We start from the raw sequence: 13541 nt of genomic DNA, 5'->3' as shown, positions 1-13541 counted from the left end.
TAGTTGACTACAGCACATTCAGAGGATAAAATTCTTTGCAGCCATTAAAACTCACGTTGTAAATCAGGGGTTCTTGGGAATTCCTTGGAGGTCCACTGGTTAGGACTCAGCTCTCTCACTGCCGGAACCTGGGTTTGATCCCTGATCAGGAAACTAAGATCCCACGAGCCTCGGGGGAAAAAAAAAATCAGGGTTTCTTGACCTAAGCTTATTAAATTTTGTTGAAATGTTTGGTGATATGTTCACTTTCTTTACATCTTTTTGTCTTGCCTGAGATCTTTTACAAATTGGTATGTATTAATTTAATTTTGCATACATCTCATTGCTTTTCTCTGGTAGCATTGGTTGGTATGTCTCCTCTGGAGACTTTTAAGTTCTTTAAATATTCTTAATATTTGGAATGAAACAAAAAAAATTAAATCTATTTTAATAACGAAGGGAGATATTTGTGATTACTTGTTTTGTTTTTAATATTATGAAAATTTCCAAACGCACATGAAAGTAGAGAGGATACCATGATGGACTCCAGTTTACTCATTGTCCAGATCTGACAATCATTAATATTTGCTTCAGCCGAAAAAAAGCATATTTGCTTCAGCTATGTTTTTCTTGTGCTAAAGTATTTTCAAGCACACCCCAGACTTCATGACATTTCATCCCTAGATACTTCATTGAGTCTCAACTAAAAAAAAAGAAAGTCTCAACTACTAGAAGACATTTTCTTAGATGAGTCCAATCCTATAGTCACACCGACAAGATTAGCAATCATCACTAATCATCGGATCATTTATATCATAAAATGCCCACAACATATGTGGTTTCCCCTGGTTGTCCCCATATGTCTTTCACAGCTGGCTTGTTGAACCATTTCTGTGAAAGCTCCATCTCTGTTTTTCCTCTCCACTGCATTTATTTTTTTATTGCAGTATAGTTGATTTACAACATTGTGTTAGTTTCAGGTGTACAGCAAAGTGAATCAGTTATACATATACATATATCCACTCTTTTTTTTTTTTAAGATTCTTTTCCCATATAGGCCACTACAGAGTATAGAGTAGACTTTCCTGTGCTATACAGCAGGTTCTTATTAGTTATCTATTTTATATATAGTAGTGTGTATATGTCAACCCCAATCTCCCAGTTTATCCCTCCTCCCACCCTTATCCCCTGGTAACCATAAGTTTGTTTTCTACATCCATGACTCTACTTCTGTTTTGTAAATTTGTACCCATTTGTACCCTTTTTTAAAGATTCCACATATAAGCAATGTCATACAATATTTGTCTTTCTGTGTCTGACTTACTTCACTCAGTATCACAATCTCTAGGTCCATCCCTGTTGCTGCAAATGGCATTATTTTGTCCTTTTTTATGGCTAATATTCCATTTTATATATGTACCACATCTTCTTTATCCACTTTTCTGCTGATGGACATTTAGGTTGCTTCCATGTCCTAGCTATTGTAAATAGTGAACATTGGGGCACATGTATCTTTTAGAATTATGGTTTTCTCTGGTATATGCCCTCAGAATGGGAGAAAATATTTGTAAATGAAACAACTGACAAGGGATTAATCTCCAAAATATACGAACAGCTCATGCAGCACAATATTAAAAAAAAAAAAAACACAATCAAAAAAGGGCAGATCTAAACAGACATTTCTTCAAAGAAGACATACAGATGGCCAAAAAGCACACAAAAAGATGCTCAACATCACTATCAGAGAAATGCAAATCAAAACTATAATGAGGTATCACCTCACACCAGTCAGAATGACCGTCATCCAAAAATCTACAAACAATAAATGCTGGAGAGGGTGTGGAGAAAAGGGAACCCTCCTACACTGTTGATGGGAATGTAAATTGGTACAGCCACTAAGGAGAACAGTACGGAGGTTCCTTAAAAAACTAAAAACAGAACTACCACATGATCCTCTGCATTCCTAGTCCTAGTCACGCAGTAAGATCATAGGCGATCAGTAAATCTTTCCAATAGTCCAGCTAACATCTTGACAAAAGTTTTAAAAAATCAGTGTGACAAAACAAAGCCTATAGAGCATGAACCCCTTTGAAACACTTTATTTTGAAATAATTTCAGATGTATTGAATACATGAAAGTTGTAGAAACAGGCCACAGTGCTATTTGCCCTTGTATCAGATTTCCCATTTGTGAGCATTACTGCACATAAATTGCAGGCATCCTGACCCATTATTTCTTAATATTCCAGTATATATTTGCTATTTATAAGGGGACTCTACCAGGCAACTGCAGTATAACCATCAAAACAGAGATGTTAATATTGACCAATATTAATGTATGATCCTCAGATGCCATTCAGCATTTTTCCTCTTATATTTTCATATTATTTAGCACTACTTACATTTTCCTTTTTAAAAAATTACAAAAATGCTTCCACCTCTACACAGTCCCCAAAATCCAAGTCCCTTGTTGAGAGGCACCAGTTAGGCCTTTAGCCTTCAGACATTTTTCTAAGCAGCACACATAGGGCTGTAGTTGAACTGCCTCTTCTTCTTTTTTTTTTTTTTTCTTTTTTTTAATCCCAACTTGCTTTTCTCTCATAAGAATATGATCTCTTTTGAAGCTCACTCTCTGTTAATGAATCACCATCTTCTCCTTTTAAAATTAATTTTAATTAATTAAATTAAATTGGAATTTAATTATTTTTTCCTGTTTCTTAAGAAAAAATGTCCACTATACAGGCACTCCATAACGCATGGATATACCTAAATTTAGTCATTTCCGTGATTGCTCCTGTGTTTCACTTCCATCAGCAACATTCCAATGACCCTGCTTGGTCCACACATCTGTGTATTCTAAGATTACCAAGCATGGTGACTGGAGATAAGAAAATACCAGATATACGTTTCTAAAGCTAATTTTGATGGGTTAGAAATGGTAACTTGATATGCTTTTCAACTTTCTCCATTGCTGGTGAAGTTAACCATAACTTCCTTTTTTAAAAAAATTTGATAATAATAGTCTTTTTTTTTTTTTTTTTAAAGCACAGTGGCAGCTATACTAAGTGCTTAATAAGGAAGATTTATTGGCATCTGTCTTATTTCTTGTTGAAAGCTTGCACTCAATGTGAGGCCAAAATCTAAGAGAGCTCTCAGTGTTAGTTATTTCATTATTCATGCAGTAAAAAAATTACTGAGCACCTACTATATGCCAAGCAGGCATTGTTTCAGGTGCTGGGGAAAGGGCAATAAACGGTCTGCTCTCATGAAGCTCACATCCTAAGAGAGACAATATACAAGTGCATAATTATTGTTGTCATCTGCATAGATATAGCTGGAAAGATGCAATCCAATGTGTTTATTAATATGATGGTTTAAAGAGTAGGAAAGGTGGTCAGAGATACATGAAAGGAGGGCCAAGAGTCGAAACAGCTGATACAGAGTGATGGGTACATGGGCATTCATCATGCTATTTTCTGTGCTTTGGTACATTTTGAAAATTTCTATAATTAAAAAAAATGTTAGTGGCTAACAGGAGATCATTGTCTTGGGAGATTTTCTTCTTTTGGCTAGACCTAAATTTCCAACTCCCTCTAGGAAAATATTGTCTTTCCTCTCACTGGGGTGTAGGGTGTCAATATCAACAAAATGCCCTGGAGAATTTTCTCCAAAGAAGCCGTCTGTGGGAGTGGCCATTCACAATTAAGATTTAAGAGTCCATGCAAAGTGTGATATGGGCTGGGTGTGAAATGATGATATTGGGGAATTACTGTTAATTTTCTTAGCTATGGCAGCGGTTGAGTGGGTTCTGAGACCATCCACCCCTCTTTTGTTTGAAGAGATGCATACTGAAGTATTTAGTCTATTGTTTACTTTAAAATAAATAAGCAATATAGCCAATAAAGTTGACAACAGTTAATCGAGCTGCTGAGACTATACATGTTATTTATCTGCACTTTGTTGCAGAGCATTTTTTTCTTTTTATAAAAGGCTTACAATTTTTCTTCCTTAAGTACTGCTATCAATATTTCATTATTGTAAGGGGACGAAGCCTCCCTTCCTTCTACCCTGGCTGCCAGAGGCCCACTTGCCCTCACTACCTTCATCCTCCTCAAGGACTTCCAGCGGCGCCACTTCCGAAGGCTCCAACTTCCCCGCCATTTTCCAACGCACGCACGACTGGCGCGCCTGCGCTTTGGACGATGATTGGTTTAAAAAAAAAAAAAATTCACGCGAGGGCGGATAGGCTGTGCAGAGCGCACGCGTTTAGTGCGTCTCTGTGCGTCCGTTGACCAGGATGAGGAGCGATGGGCTTTCCGCTCCCGGGAGGGGACAGCCCAGAGCCCCCGAGCGACAGTTGGCGCGCGCGCGTGGTGGCCTGCAACTCCAGGTTAGAGAAAAGAAGGGCAAAACTAGGGTCTTGGTCATTGGCGAGTGAGTGCTGCGTGCACGCATGGAAATTACAGGCAGGTGTCGCTAGCTCCCTCTCTAGGATGCTTGTGTTGTGCAGGTTGTGCAAGTCTGGGACAAATGTCCATGCGCCGTGTGGTGGTACGCAAGCGTCGAGTCCCTTTTCGTTCACACATCCTCACTTAACAGCCTATGAGAGGTTAGGTATCTGCGTTTCATGAGTGAGTAGAATGAGCCGTGGAAGGTAAGTGGATCTATGTAAAAATTCTGGATCTCAGCCACCATGTGAAGTCAGGTGCTTTGCCCCAGGTTACACAGCCAGGCAGATGCTAGAGACCATCTTATTAATGTTAGCAGCAGCCAACACTGATGGGGGTCATTTTTGACTGGGTAAAGATGAAGTACATGAAGCGCAAAGGAATGTCCTTATGGGGATCGGTTTTAGGCTTTTTATGTGCAGTTTTTTTCTTTAAAATATCTTCAGGCCGTTTCTGGGCACAGGCTGGTCCTGCGTTCCAACTCCAGAACCCCCGTGGGCCACCCAAGGAGACCCTGGCCAGCCCTGGACCCTCAGGGCTGAGATCCCATGCAGGAGGCAGACCCCTTTTGCAGGACAGAGGGTGTGGTGGCCAGGATTGGAGGAGACGGTCCCTGACGGAGGCTGGAACATCATCCAAGTGAAGGAGGCGTGGCAGAGGGAGGGGAAGAGGGCGTCCTAAGGATTTCCCCAGAGGTGGAGGGGCAGGAGGGGGCCGGGGAAGCAGCCGGCTCACCTGTGTGCCGTCACGCCGCCACCCATCTCTCATGTGTGGGCAGCCCCCCAGATCTTGCTCCATTGCCCGGGGAGACAGGGACCAGCCACAGACACCACCACCAGCAACCGCCCCCCCCCCCGCCACCCCCTGGCCCACACGGCCCAGTCTGGGAGCTCTGCCTCTCAAGGTGCAGTAAACAGGCCGTTATGGGAAGCTTGGTCCGTGGAGGCTGCTGGGGGTGTGGAGTACTTGGGTGGGTAACGAATGAAGAGACGATCCTCCTCTTTCTTCACCCAACGCAGGAGTTTGGTCACTACGAGGATGGCACCTGCCTTGGTCACCAGGGGGCTGAGGCAGGTGTACAGCTCAAATTTGGAGGTCACCTGGGGGTTTGAGAGGAGACAGGGTCAGCTGGGCCGGAGCTGGCCATGCCCGGTGCTGTCCACCCCACCCTAGCCCCATACCTGTCCCGCTTGGAAGGTGCACCTGGCAGCAGCTCCTCCTTGGCGCTGCCTGGTCACTGGGCTAAAGCGGGTAAGCTGACGCTATTGTATCACGAGTGGGCCAAGGGATCAGCGAGAGCTGGTGGCTTCAGCTGGGTGATGCTGGCTCTGTGTGTGTGTATGTACACTCTCTGGACCTCAGTTCACTCGTCTGTGCACTGGGGATGACGACGACAGTGCTTAACATTTAATGAGCGATGGTTGTATACGAAGTCCTGTTCTAAGCTCCACACACCTGTTTCTATCATCTGTAGCCTGGGCAGAATAGGAGGATTAACTCAATTTAATCTTCACACCAACCTGAGAGGCTTAACCTGACCAGGTCACCAGCACCTTTCCACATCACCTCTCTCTGCTCTCCCCCTCACTCTCTCTGTTCCAGCCACTCTAGCCTCTCCTTGCTGTTCCTCAAACATAACCAGGCTCAGCCTCATCTCATGGCATTTGCACAGTCCTTTCCCTCTGCCAGGTGTACTGTTCCTGGAGACACCCACACGACCTGTGACCTCCCCTTCCACGTGGATGTCATTTCCTGACCACCCGATTTAAAATCCTGGGCCTACCAGATCTTGTTTTTGAAATACCATCCTCCACTGAAAGGTACAAGGGCTCATTGGATAGATGGCCAATTTCAGGACTGGCACAGAGAACGTACAAAATGAGCTTGGAATATCTTGTGCCAGAAAGTAAGAAGTGCTTCAGCAGTCATGCAGATGTGTCAAAAAGATACAGGGGCCAGTCTGGCTAAATCATGGCTCCTGCTGGCTAACTCAGAGACAATTTGAGCACAAAAATAAATGAAAGGAAAAGATTTTAGCCCACTGAATTCAAGAAAATTCCATAATATAAAATTCAAAATTCAACAAATAAATAGGAGCAGGGAAAGTTCTTCCATGCAGTAGAATCTCAACCAATAAATGAAGTTATGATGGAGTTAGAAAAGTAACCATCTGGTAAATACCAGAGAAACAACTGTCAAAGGCAAAAATCATTAATGGATATTAAAATCAGCGGATGAAAATATGGTGAAAAAGAGAACACTGACATAATCACCACAAGATATTTACTAATTACAAAGGGCAAAAAACAACTTTAAAGTGGAGAAACCTGGCAGATACCACCTTAATGAAGTCATCGAAGTTAACATCATCAATGGGACACAGTGACATTGTGGTCCTCCTGATATGAAGCAGAAAAGGACACAACATCACTTCTGTGATATGCTTGCCCAAAATGCATGACCTCAATTTAGTCTTGATAAAAATATTAGAAAAACCCAAGTTGAGGGACATTCTACAAACTAACTGGCTGGTACTTTCTAAAAGTGCCCAAGTCATAAAATACAAAAATAAGACTGAGGAAATGTTCCAGAATAAACGAGACTAGGGAGACACAATAAATAAATCTAATATGCGATCCTGGACTGGATTCTGGACCAGTAAAAGGACATTAGCGGGACAAGTGGTGAAGTCTGAATGAAGTCTGTGGATAAGATGTGATTGTACTGATGTTAATTCCCTGATTTAATGAGTTCCTGTGGTTATGTTAACATCTGGAGAAACTACATGAAGGACCTATTTAAAGTAACTTTTTGCAACTTCTTTGTAAGTCTAAAATTGCTTGAAAATGAAAGCTAAAGAAATTTTTAAAAATTAAATAAAATTCTCAGCCTAGAACAATGCCTGATACATAACAGGCATGCAAATAAATGGTTTAATAAATATGCACTAAACAGCAGAATCTAGGGGAAAGTGCCATTTCCAGTGGAGTCACGTGACCAAACTCCCTGAAGCTGACCTTGAATAGACCCATGGGAAGTGAGGACAGGAGCCCTGAAGAGACCCCAGGGAAGGATACCCCAGGTGGAAGGCACAGCAGGGGACCAAGCCTGTAGTGTTCAAGAGTGCTGGGAACTCATGGAGTCAAAGCTCAACTGGTACCTGCAGACACGTGGGCGGGGCTCATGGGAAATCGGCGAGCACAGTGATGGTGGATAACGGGGCCTCTTGAAAGTCAGAGACACTCTGCTGGTGGCTAACCAGTGGACACTCTACTGCAGACTGCTGGCTTGTCTACAAGTGTCAATGCATGTGTCTAAAAAGAAGAAAACTTAATTTCTGTTTGATGTGAAGAACAAATTCAGATTTGGCACTTTTGTGTTTTAAGTGCCTAAGAATGGAAAGAGATAATAATTAAAAAGTATTTAAGAAATTTAAGATCATGAACTGGGAGAGCCCTAGGCATAACTGCTAAGAATCTTGGAAACAGAAAAAGAAGTTGAGTGTCTGTCATGCAGTTTCCTTAAGCTACAATGAACACCATCTTCTCTCTGGAAGAAGACAGAAACTAGGAGCAACTGTGCACGGTAATTTTCACTGAATTCTAAGAATATTTACCTCGTTTACAACTGGATTCATTTATTCCTTCTAGTATTGACTGCAATACTCCAGTCAGATACAGGAATTTTTTGTGTAAGTGTAATTTCAAAAATTTCCACATGATGGCAGAAGATCCTAATATCTGGAAACCCGTTATTGAATGAAATTCAGAAAACTTTGTATTTCAATTTTACCTGCAATAGTATGCGTCTTTTCATATTTCTACTAGCAATTTTCACACTTGTATTGTCTGACAGAGACAGTTATTGCTACTTAGGACATTTTAAACGTTTTCACTAATTTTAAAATTTTAAAAATAAATCTGTTTTTCTGGGAAAAACCCCAAAAAACCACCAGACTCTCTACTGGTTGTTTCTCTGGTATTTACCAGATGGTTACTGTTGACCGAGGGAACGGTCAACAGAATGATGGAACTAAAGGTTCTGGACACTGCGGCTGCTGGGTTTCACAGACACACGGAGTGGCCAGGACACTTCTGGAGGCAAGACCGCAGCCCAGGCCAAGGCGTGGGGCACCTGAAGGAGGCCGTCACAGCTGGAGGGGATACAGGGGAGGGAAAGAAGGCTTGAAGTGGGGCAATTAACTCCTTCAGAGCCCCCCACTCAACTCACCCAGGCCAGCAGCGTCTCCTTCTCAGCCACGTGGTAAATGAGGCGCAGGGGCCGCGAGGTGTTATGGAGGCGCGCGTGCAGGCGGTGGTACAGGTCGGACAGGCGCTGTCGCTCCTCCTCTCTGCTGTACGGGGCCTCCAGCTCGGGGCTGCAGTGATGGACGGGGGTGGGGGGACAAGGTCAGTCTAGGGCTTTCTTGGCTGGCCTATCTCCCCTCAGTCTAGGGAGTTCAGTGAAGTTAGGAGCTGAGCCTCCCCCATTAGACTGGAGGCTTCTCAGGGCCGAAGCTCCCCATCAAACTCGGGGACTCCTTGAGTCCTGGGGCCCTCCTCTCCATTAGAACAGGGGGTTTCTCGAGGTTGTTGGCTGAGCCTCCCGCATCGGGCAGGCCCATTCTATTGCATCTCTCTAGAGCATGGCTGGCTCTCTCGCCAGACTCATGGCTATGAGTTGCCGAACCTTCCAGTTAGATAAGCCTTCCCACCGGGCCACTTGCCCGCAGGGTAGGGGCCCACCTGGTAAACTGGGGCAGCTGGCGATGATGGTCGGGGATGTCCAGCGGCTTATAGAGGAAGTGCCGGAGGCCGGCGGCCTCCACAGCCTGCACACTGTAGGCCGAGGCACTGGCCGATGGGGTGCTGGAGAAGCTGGCAGCCTCCCTGAGGGTGCGCATGGCCCCAAGGGAGTGCATGCCGTCCTCGACCAGGCGCCGGCAGGTGGCCATGTCGTGGAAGGCCTCGGGGTCGGTGCCGAGCAGCAGCAGGCAGACAGGCATGGCGTCCAGGCGGGCCACGTAGGCATAGAAGAAACCATCGGGGTTGAAGCGGGGCAGGCACACAGGCGCCCAGGCCTCGCCCGCCGCAAAGGCCGGTGCCCCCACCCAGTCCAGCAGCAACTGCAGGTCGGCTGGGTCCAGCCGGCACTCGGCCAGCACAGTCCGCTCCTGGGCTGCCGTCACCAGGCGACCGCCAACCGCCAGCACCGAGAGGGCCAGGCCGGGCGCCGTGCAACGTCGGAGCAGCGCACCCAGCGCGTCCCGCAGCGGGCGAGCGAGAGGGACGCAGCGCACGGCGCCCAGCAGCAGGGCACCCGGGTCCCGCTCCACACCGTCCAGAAGCCGGTCTAGAGTGCGCTCCGAGCCGGCCAGCAGGCGGCGGAGGTCGTAGTTCTGCTTGCGCGCGAAGATGCGGGCCACGCTGGCGCGCGTCAGGGCGCTCACGATCTGTGCGTGCACGGCCATGAGCTCCGCCCGCAGCTGGGCTGCTGACTGAGGAGTGCGTGACACGGCCACCAGCAGCAGTGGGCCCTGCTGTAGGAACACCAGCTTGTGGTCCTCTGCGGGAGGGAAGGGGCAGGGGGTAGACATGCGTCAGTGTGACAAGACGGGCTCAGGTGGGACTCTTCCACCCCTCCCCGGAAGGCATACACTCCTGGTGCAAGCCCACACGGTCACTCTAGGGACACAGCACTAAGGTAAGGACAAACTGGGGGAGTTTGGACATTTGCAGAGACACGATGGGATGGTCAGGGAGTCAGGCACACAGCATGGAGTGAGGAAGATGCGGCAAGGACTAACAGAGCTAGAAAGACACCAACTCAGCCACGCAGCCCCCAAACTCACCCTCTCAGGCAAGAAGGAAATATCCAGCCAGTTACTTAGATCCCAGTGAGTTAATCACTCAGAACCCAGCAGGGCCAACAGACAGACAGACCCCTTGGGCAGACAGACGCCTGGCCAGCCTCCACACACACTGACTCACTCCTAACTAGCTGGATAGTCCCCCAGGCAGCCAGCCAGCCAGAAAGACCTACTGCCAGACAGACAGCCATAGCCCCAGTCACCGTCACCTGTTCGGCCTCCTGCCCCTTTGCTCACCAGCATAGATGGCGCGAATGGCATCTCCTGCACTCTGCACGAAGGACACGAGAGCTGTCATCACACCCATGGTAGTCGACAATGCCTCCACGCTACCGTACCGCGAGTAGATGGGCTTGCCGGCCTCACTCAGCACGAACACGTGCTTCCGCTTGCTGCGCCAGTCCTCGTCACTGGGGTCCCCGCCCTGGCCCCCTGAGCCACTCTCAGGGCCACCCACGGGACTGCTCTCAGAGGCTCCCGGACCCCAGAGCCCATAGGTGCATGACGGAGCCTCGGGCTGGAGCAGCAGGCCGGGTGGCTGGTCCTTGGTCTCGGATCCTGAAAGGGAGGCCCTGGTGAGTCATCTGCCCGTGGACTCCCACTAACCCCATGTGCCCACAGACCCACCAAATCCCTACCAGCCCTGCAATGACCCCCTGCTGCTGACACAGACCTCCAGGTGTCTCCTCTGCCCCTCAATGACATCCACTAACACTTAGGTTTCAACGATCCCCCTAAAACTCCAGTAATCCCATCTCACTGTCATTACTGAACCCTTTATATCCCTACAGACTAACTATTCCCCTTTCAATAACTGCCATTCCCAAGTCTTCAAAGCACCCCTCTGCCTCTGAATGATTATCAGTATCTTCATCTTCAATGATTCCCCTATTAATCTCTGACCCCTCATTTATTTTCCTGGTATCTACTCACCCCTCAATAGCTACCATTATGTCTATTAACATCCGTGTCTTTGAATGTGCCCCTCACTACCCTAACCCCTTATTTATTCTCACTGATGTCCACTGATCCTAATGGCCCCATTGACTCCCAGCCTTGGTGATGATCACTAATCCAAATTCTGCCATGATTATCCACTAACGTCCGGATCTTTAGGACGCCCCTCACCCCCTATTCATTCCCACTGCTGTTCACTGATATTCCAATGACCCCACATAAACGTCACTAATACCTGGGTCTTCAATGACCTTCAGTGACTGCCCCGACCCACAATTTAATCTACTCCATGTCCACTGCATTCCCAAGAATGACCACCATTAACCTCTACTAACATCCAAGACTTCCAATGACCTCCACTGACTCCCCTGACTTTTATTCTCATTGATATGACTCCCCTTTATTCTCACTGATATCCACTCCCCTCCCTACAATAACCACCATAACATACACTCACACACAGGACTTTAATGACCTCTATTGCCCTTCGCCATGACCATCATTAACATTCACCAATGAAATCCACAGTTTCATTGCCCTCTACTGACTACCCTCCCATTTATTTTAGTAGATGTCCACTGATCCCCAGTGACAACCAGTGTTATCCACTGGCAACTATGTATCAATACTTTCCTCATAAAATCCCAATGACCTCATATTCCCTCATTTTCTCATTGACAGTCCCCAAGTACCTACTCCCAATACTTGCCAACAAGTTCTCAAAGACGCCCCCCCACCCAATTACTGATTTTCAGTGATGTGTACTGATCCTTCCCAATGACCCCATTAACATCCGCTAATTCCAAAGTGGTCAATGAGCACTCATTCCGCAATGACTTCCACTGATCCTCCACTCTATACCTTTACACATACACCAGAGTCTTCAAAGATCTTCCTACTGGTCCTCTGACTCTCCAGATAATTTCATTGATGTCCACTGTCTCCCCATCAATGATCATCATTAACGTCCACTAAGATCTGGTTCCTTAAAGACTCCCTCCAACAACTACCATCAACTCCTCAATGATGTAAATACTCTGAGCGCCCACTGGCCCCCACTGATCCCCTTTCCCACCTCAATGATTTAAAGACCCCAAAGGGTCAAAAGGGGACTGACTTCTGTATAGTCCCCCTTTGACCCTATTAACTTTTTTTTGGTCATTCACTGACCTAAACATCCTAAATCCCCAGTGCCCCTCTCTAACCCCAACGGACCCCTTTCTGATTCTTCAATTACCTAAATTCATACCAACTCCCCAGTGAACATCCATTGACACCCACTGATTTCTTTTTCACTCCTCAATGATTTAAACTACAACGTGAGTACACAATGACTTCCCACTGACCCAAGCTATGGTTTAAACTACTTCCCCGAGTCCCAAAAGGCTCCCCTCTTGTCCCCCATGGACCTCCCTCAACAATAACACCCCCTAGGGATTCCTTCCAATACCCCAGTGAAGGGAATGCATACCTGTTTTCTCCACGCTCGCATCTCCAGTACCGGGTAGGTCCCTGCAAATCCCTCCACCGTCTCTAGCCTCCTCACTGGGGAACCGCATCTCCTCCAAGTCCTCCGCGTCCCCGGGGGCTGGGGCAGCAGTGCCTCCTCCGGCCTCCATCTGCACATCCCTGTGGGGGGAGGGGAATGGAGAGTGACCCACAGCAAAAGAAACTTCTTAAAAGCTGTTACTGAACCTGGCCCCCTTGTACACACTCCTGGGGCTCGTTTCCCCTCGCGTTTCAACAGGATGAGGCATTCAAAAACACGACCACATACTTGCAACCTCCAACACTTTCCGAAAAGGGAGGCTCTACCGAGCCTCTGGAAATAAAGATATATAGACACCTGTTTTAATTCCGTATCTCAATTGGCCAGGTACCATTACTTCCCGTAGCCGCGGAAGCATCACACTTCCGGGTGTGGCTGCTCACTTGCCACACTTCCGGGTGCGACGCGGCTCTGAAGACACTTCCGGTTGCGGAGCTTTATTCGCTCGCTGGGCGCCGGACCCCTCTCTCCCGCAGCCCACTCGTGTTCCCTCACCGTAGAGAAGGCGCGCGCCACTCCCGGATCTACGTCGGATCTGACCCGGAACCCAGACCCCCTTCTGCCCTCGTTCCCACCGCGCCCGCACCAGCGGCTAACGGGGGCGAGTCCAGGCCACTTCTCGTACCCAAGGTTGCCGGCGTGAGGGGGGTGCGGCTCACGTTCAGCCAATCCGGAGTACGGAGGGCGGCACTGCCTCCTTTATGGCCCAATCAAGCGAAGCCGGTCCCCTCCGACCGTTC

The 13541-nt window shown here is 47.3% G+C and overlaps 2 protein-coding genes across 8 annotated transcripts in view; both read right to left on the bottom strand.

Moving 5' to 3' along the window:
• Positions 1-3255, bottom strand: part of SYCE1L (synaptonemal complex central element protein 1 like) — a 22934-nt gene extending 19679 nt beyond the window's left edge. The window contains exon 1 of one of the 2 annotated variants that reach the window (XM_082439186.1): positions 3184-3255. The gene's annotated coding sequence lies outside the window, so the exon portion shown is untranslated. Of the gene's footprint in view, positions 1-55; positions 123-3183 lie in introns of those variants that run through there. The other variant, XM_082439187.1, reaches the window with a different exon arrangement.
• Positions 2054-13541, bottom strand: MON1B (MON1 homolog B, secretory trafficking associated). Of its 6 annotated transcripts, none has more exons than XR_014256993.1 (7): positions 13297-13431; positions 12724-12881; positions 10533-10853; positions 9172-9991; positions 8657-8804; positions 4079-5526; positions 2054-3257 (listed from the first exon to the last, which is right to left on the bottom strand). XR_014256993.1 is itself a non-coding variant. In XM_082439068.1 (6 exons), exons 2-6 carry the CDS (start codon positions 12869-12871, stop codon positions 5326-5328), a joined length of 1638 nt encoding a protein of 545 aa, XP_082295194.1. In that variant the 5' UTR covers positions 12872-12881; positions 13427-13541; the 3' UTR covers positions 2054-5325. The 6 variants fall into 6 exon arrangements, 4 of the variants coding, with proteins under 4 accessions (XP_082295194.1, XP_082295191.1, XP_082295193.1 ...); XR_014256994.1 differs by having other exon boundaries at positions 5162-5526; XM_082439068.1 differs by having other exon boundaries at positions 2054-5526; positions 13427-13541.

This window comes from Balaenoptera physalus (genome assembly GCF_965194825.1).
Source record: "Balaenoptera physalus genome assembly, chromosome: 19".
Classification (NCBI taxonomy): domain Eukaryota; kingdom Metazoa; phylum Chordata; class Mammalia; order Artiodactyla; family Balaenopteridae; genus Balaenoptera; species Balaenoptera physalus.
Note: the sequence above shows the minus strand (reverse complement) of the source record. Positions and strands in the feature narration are given on the sequence as shown.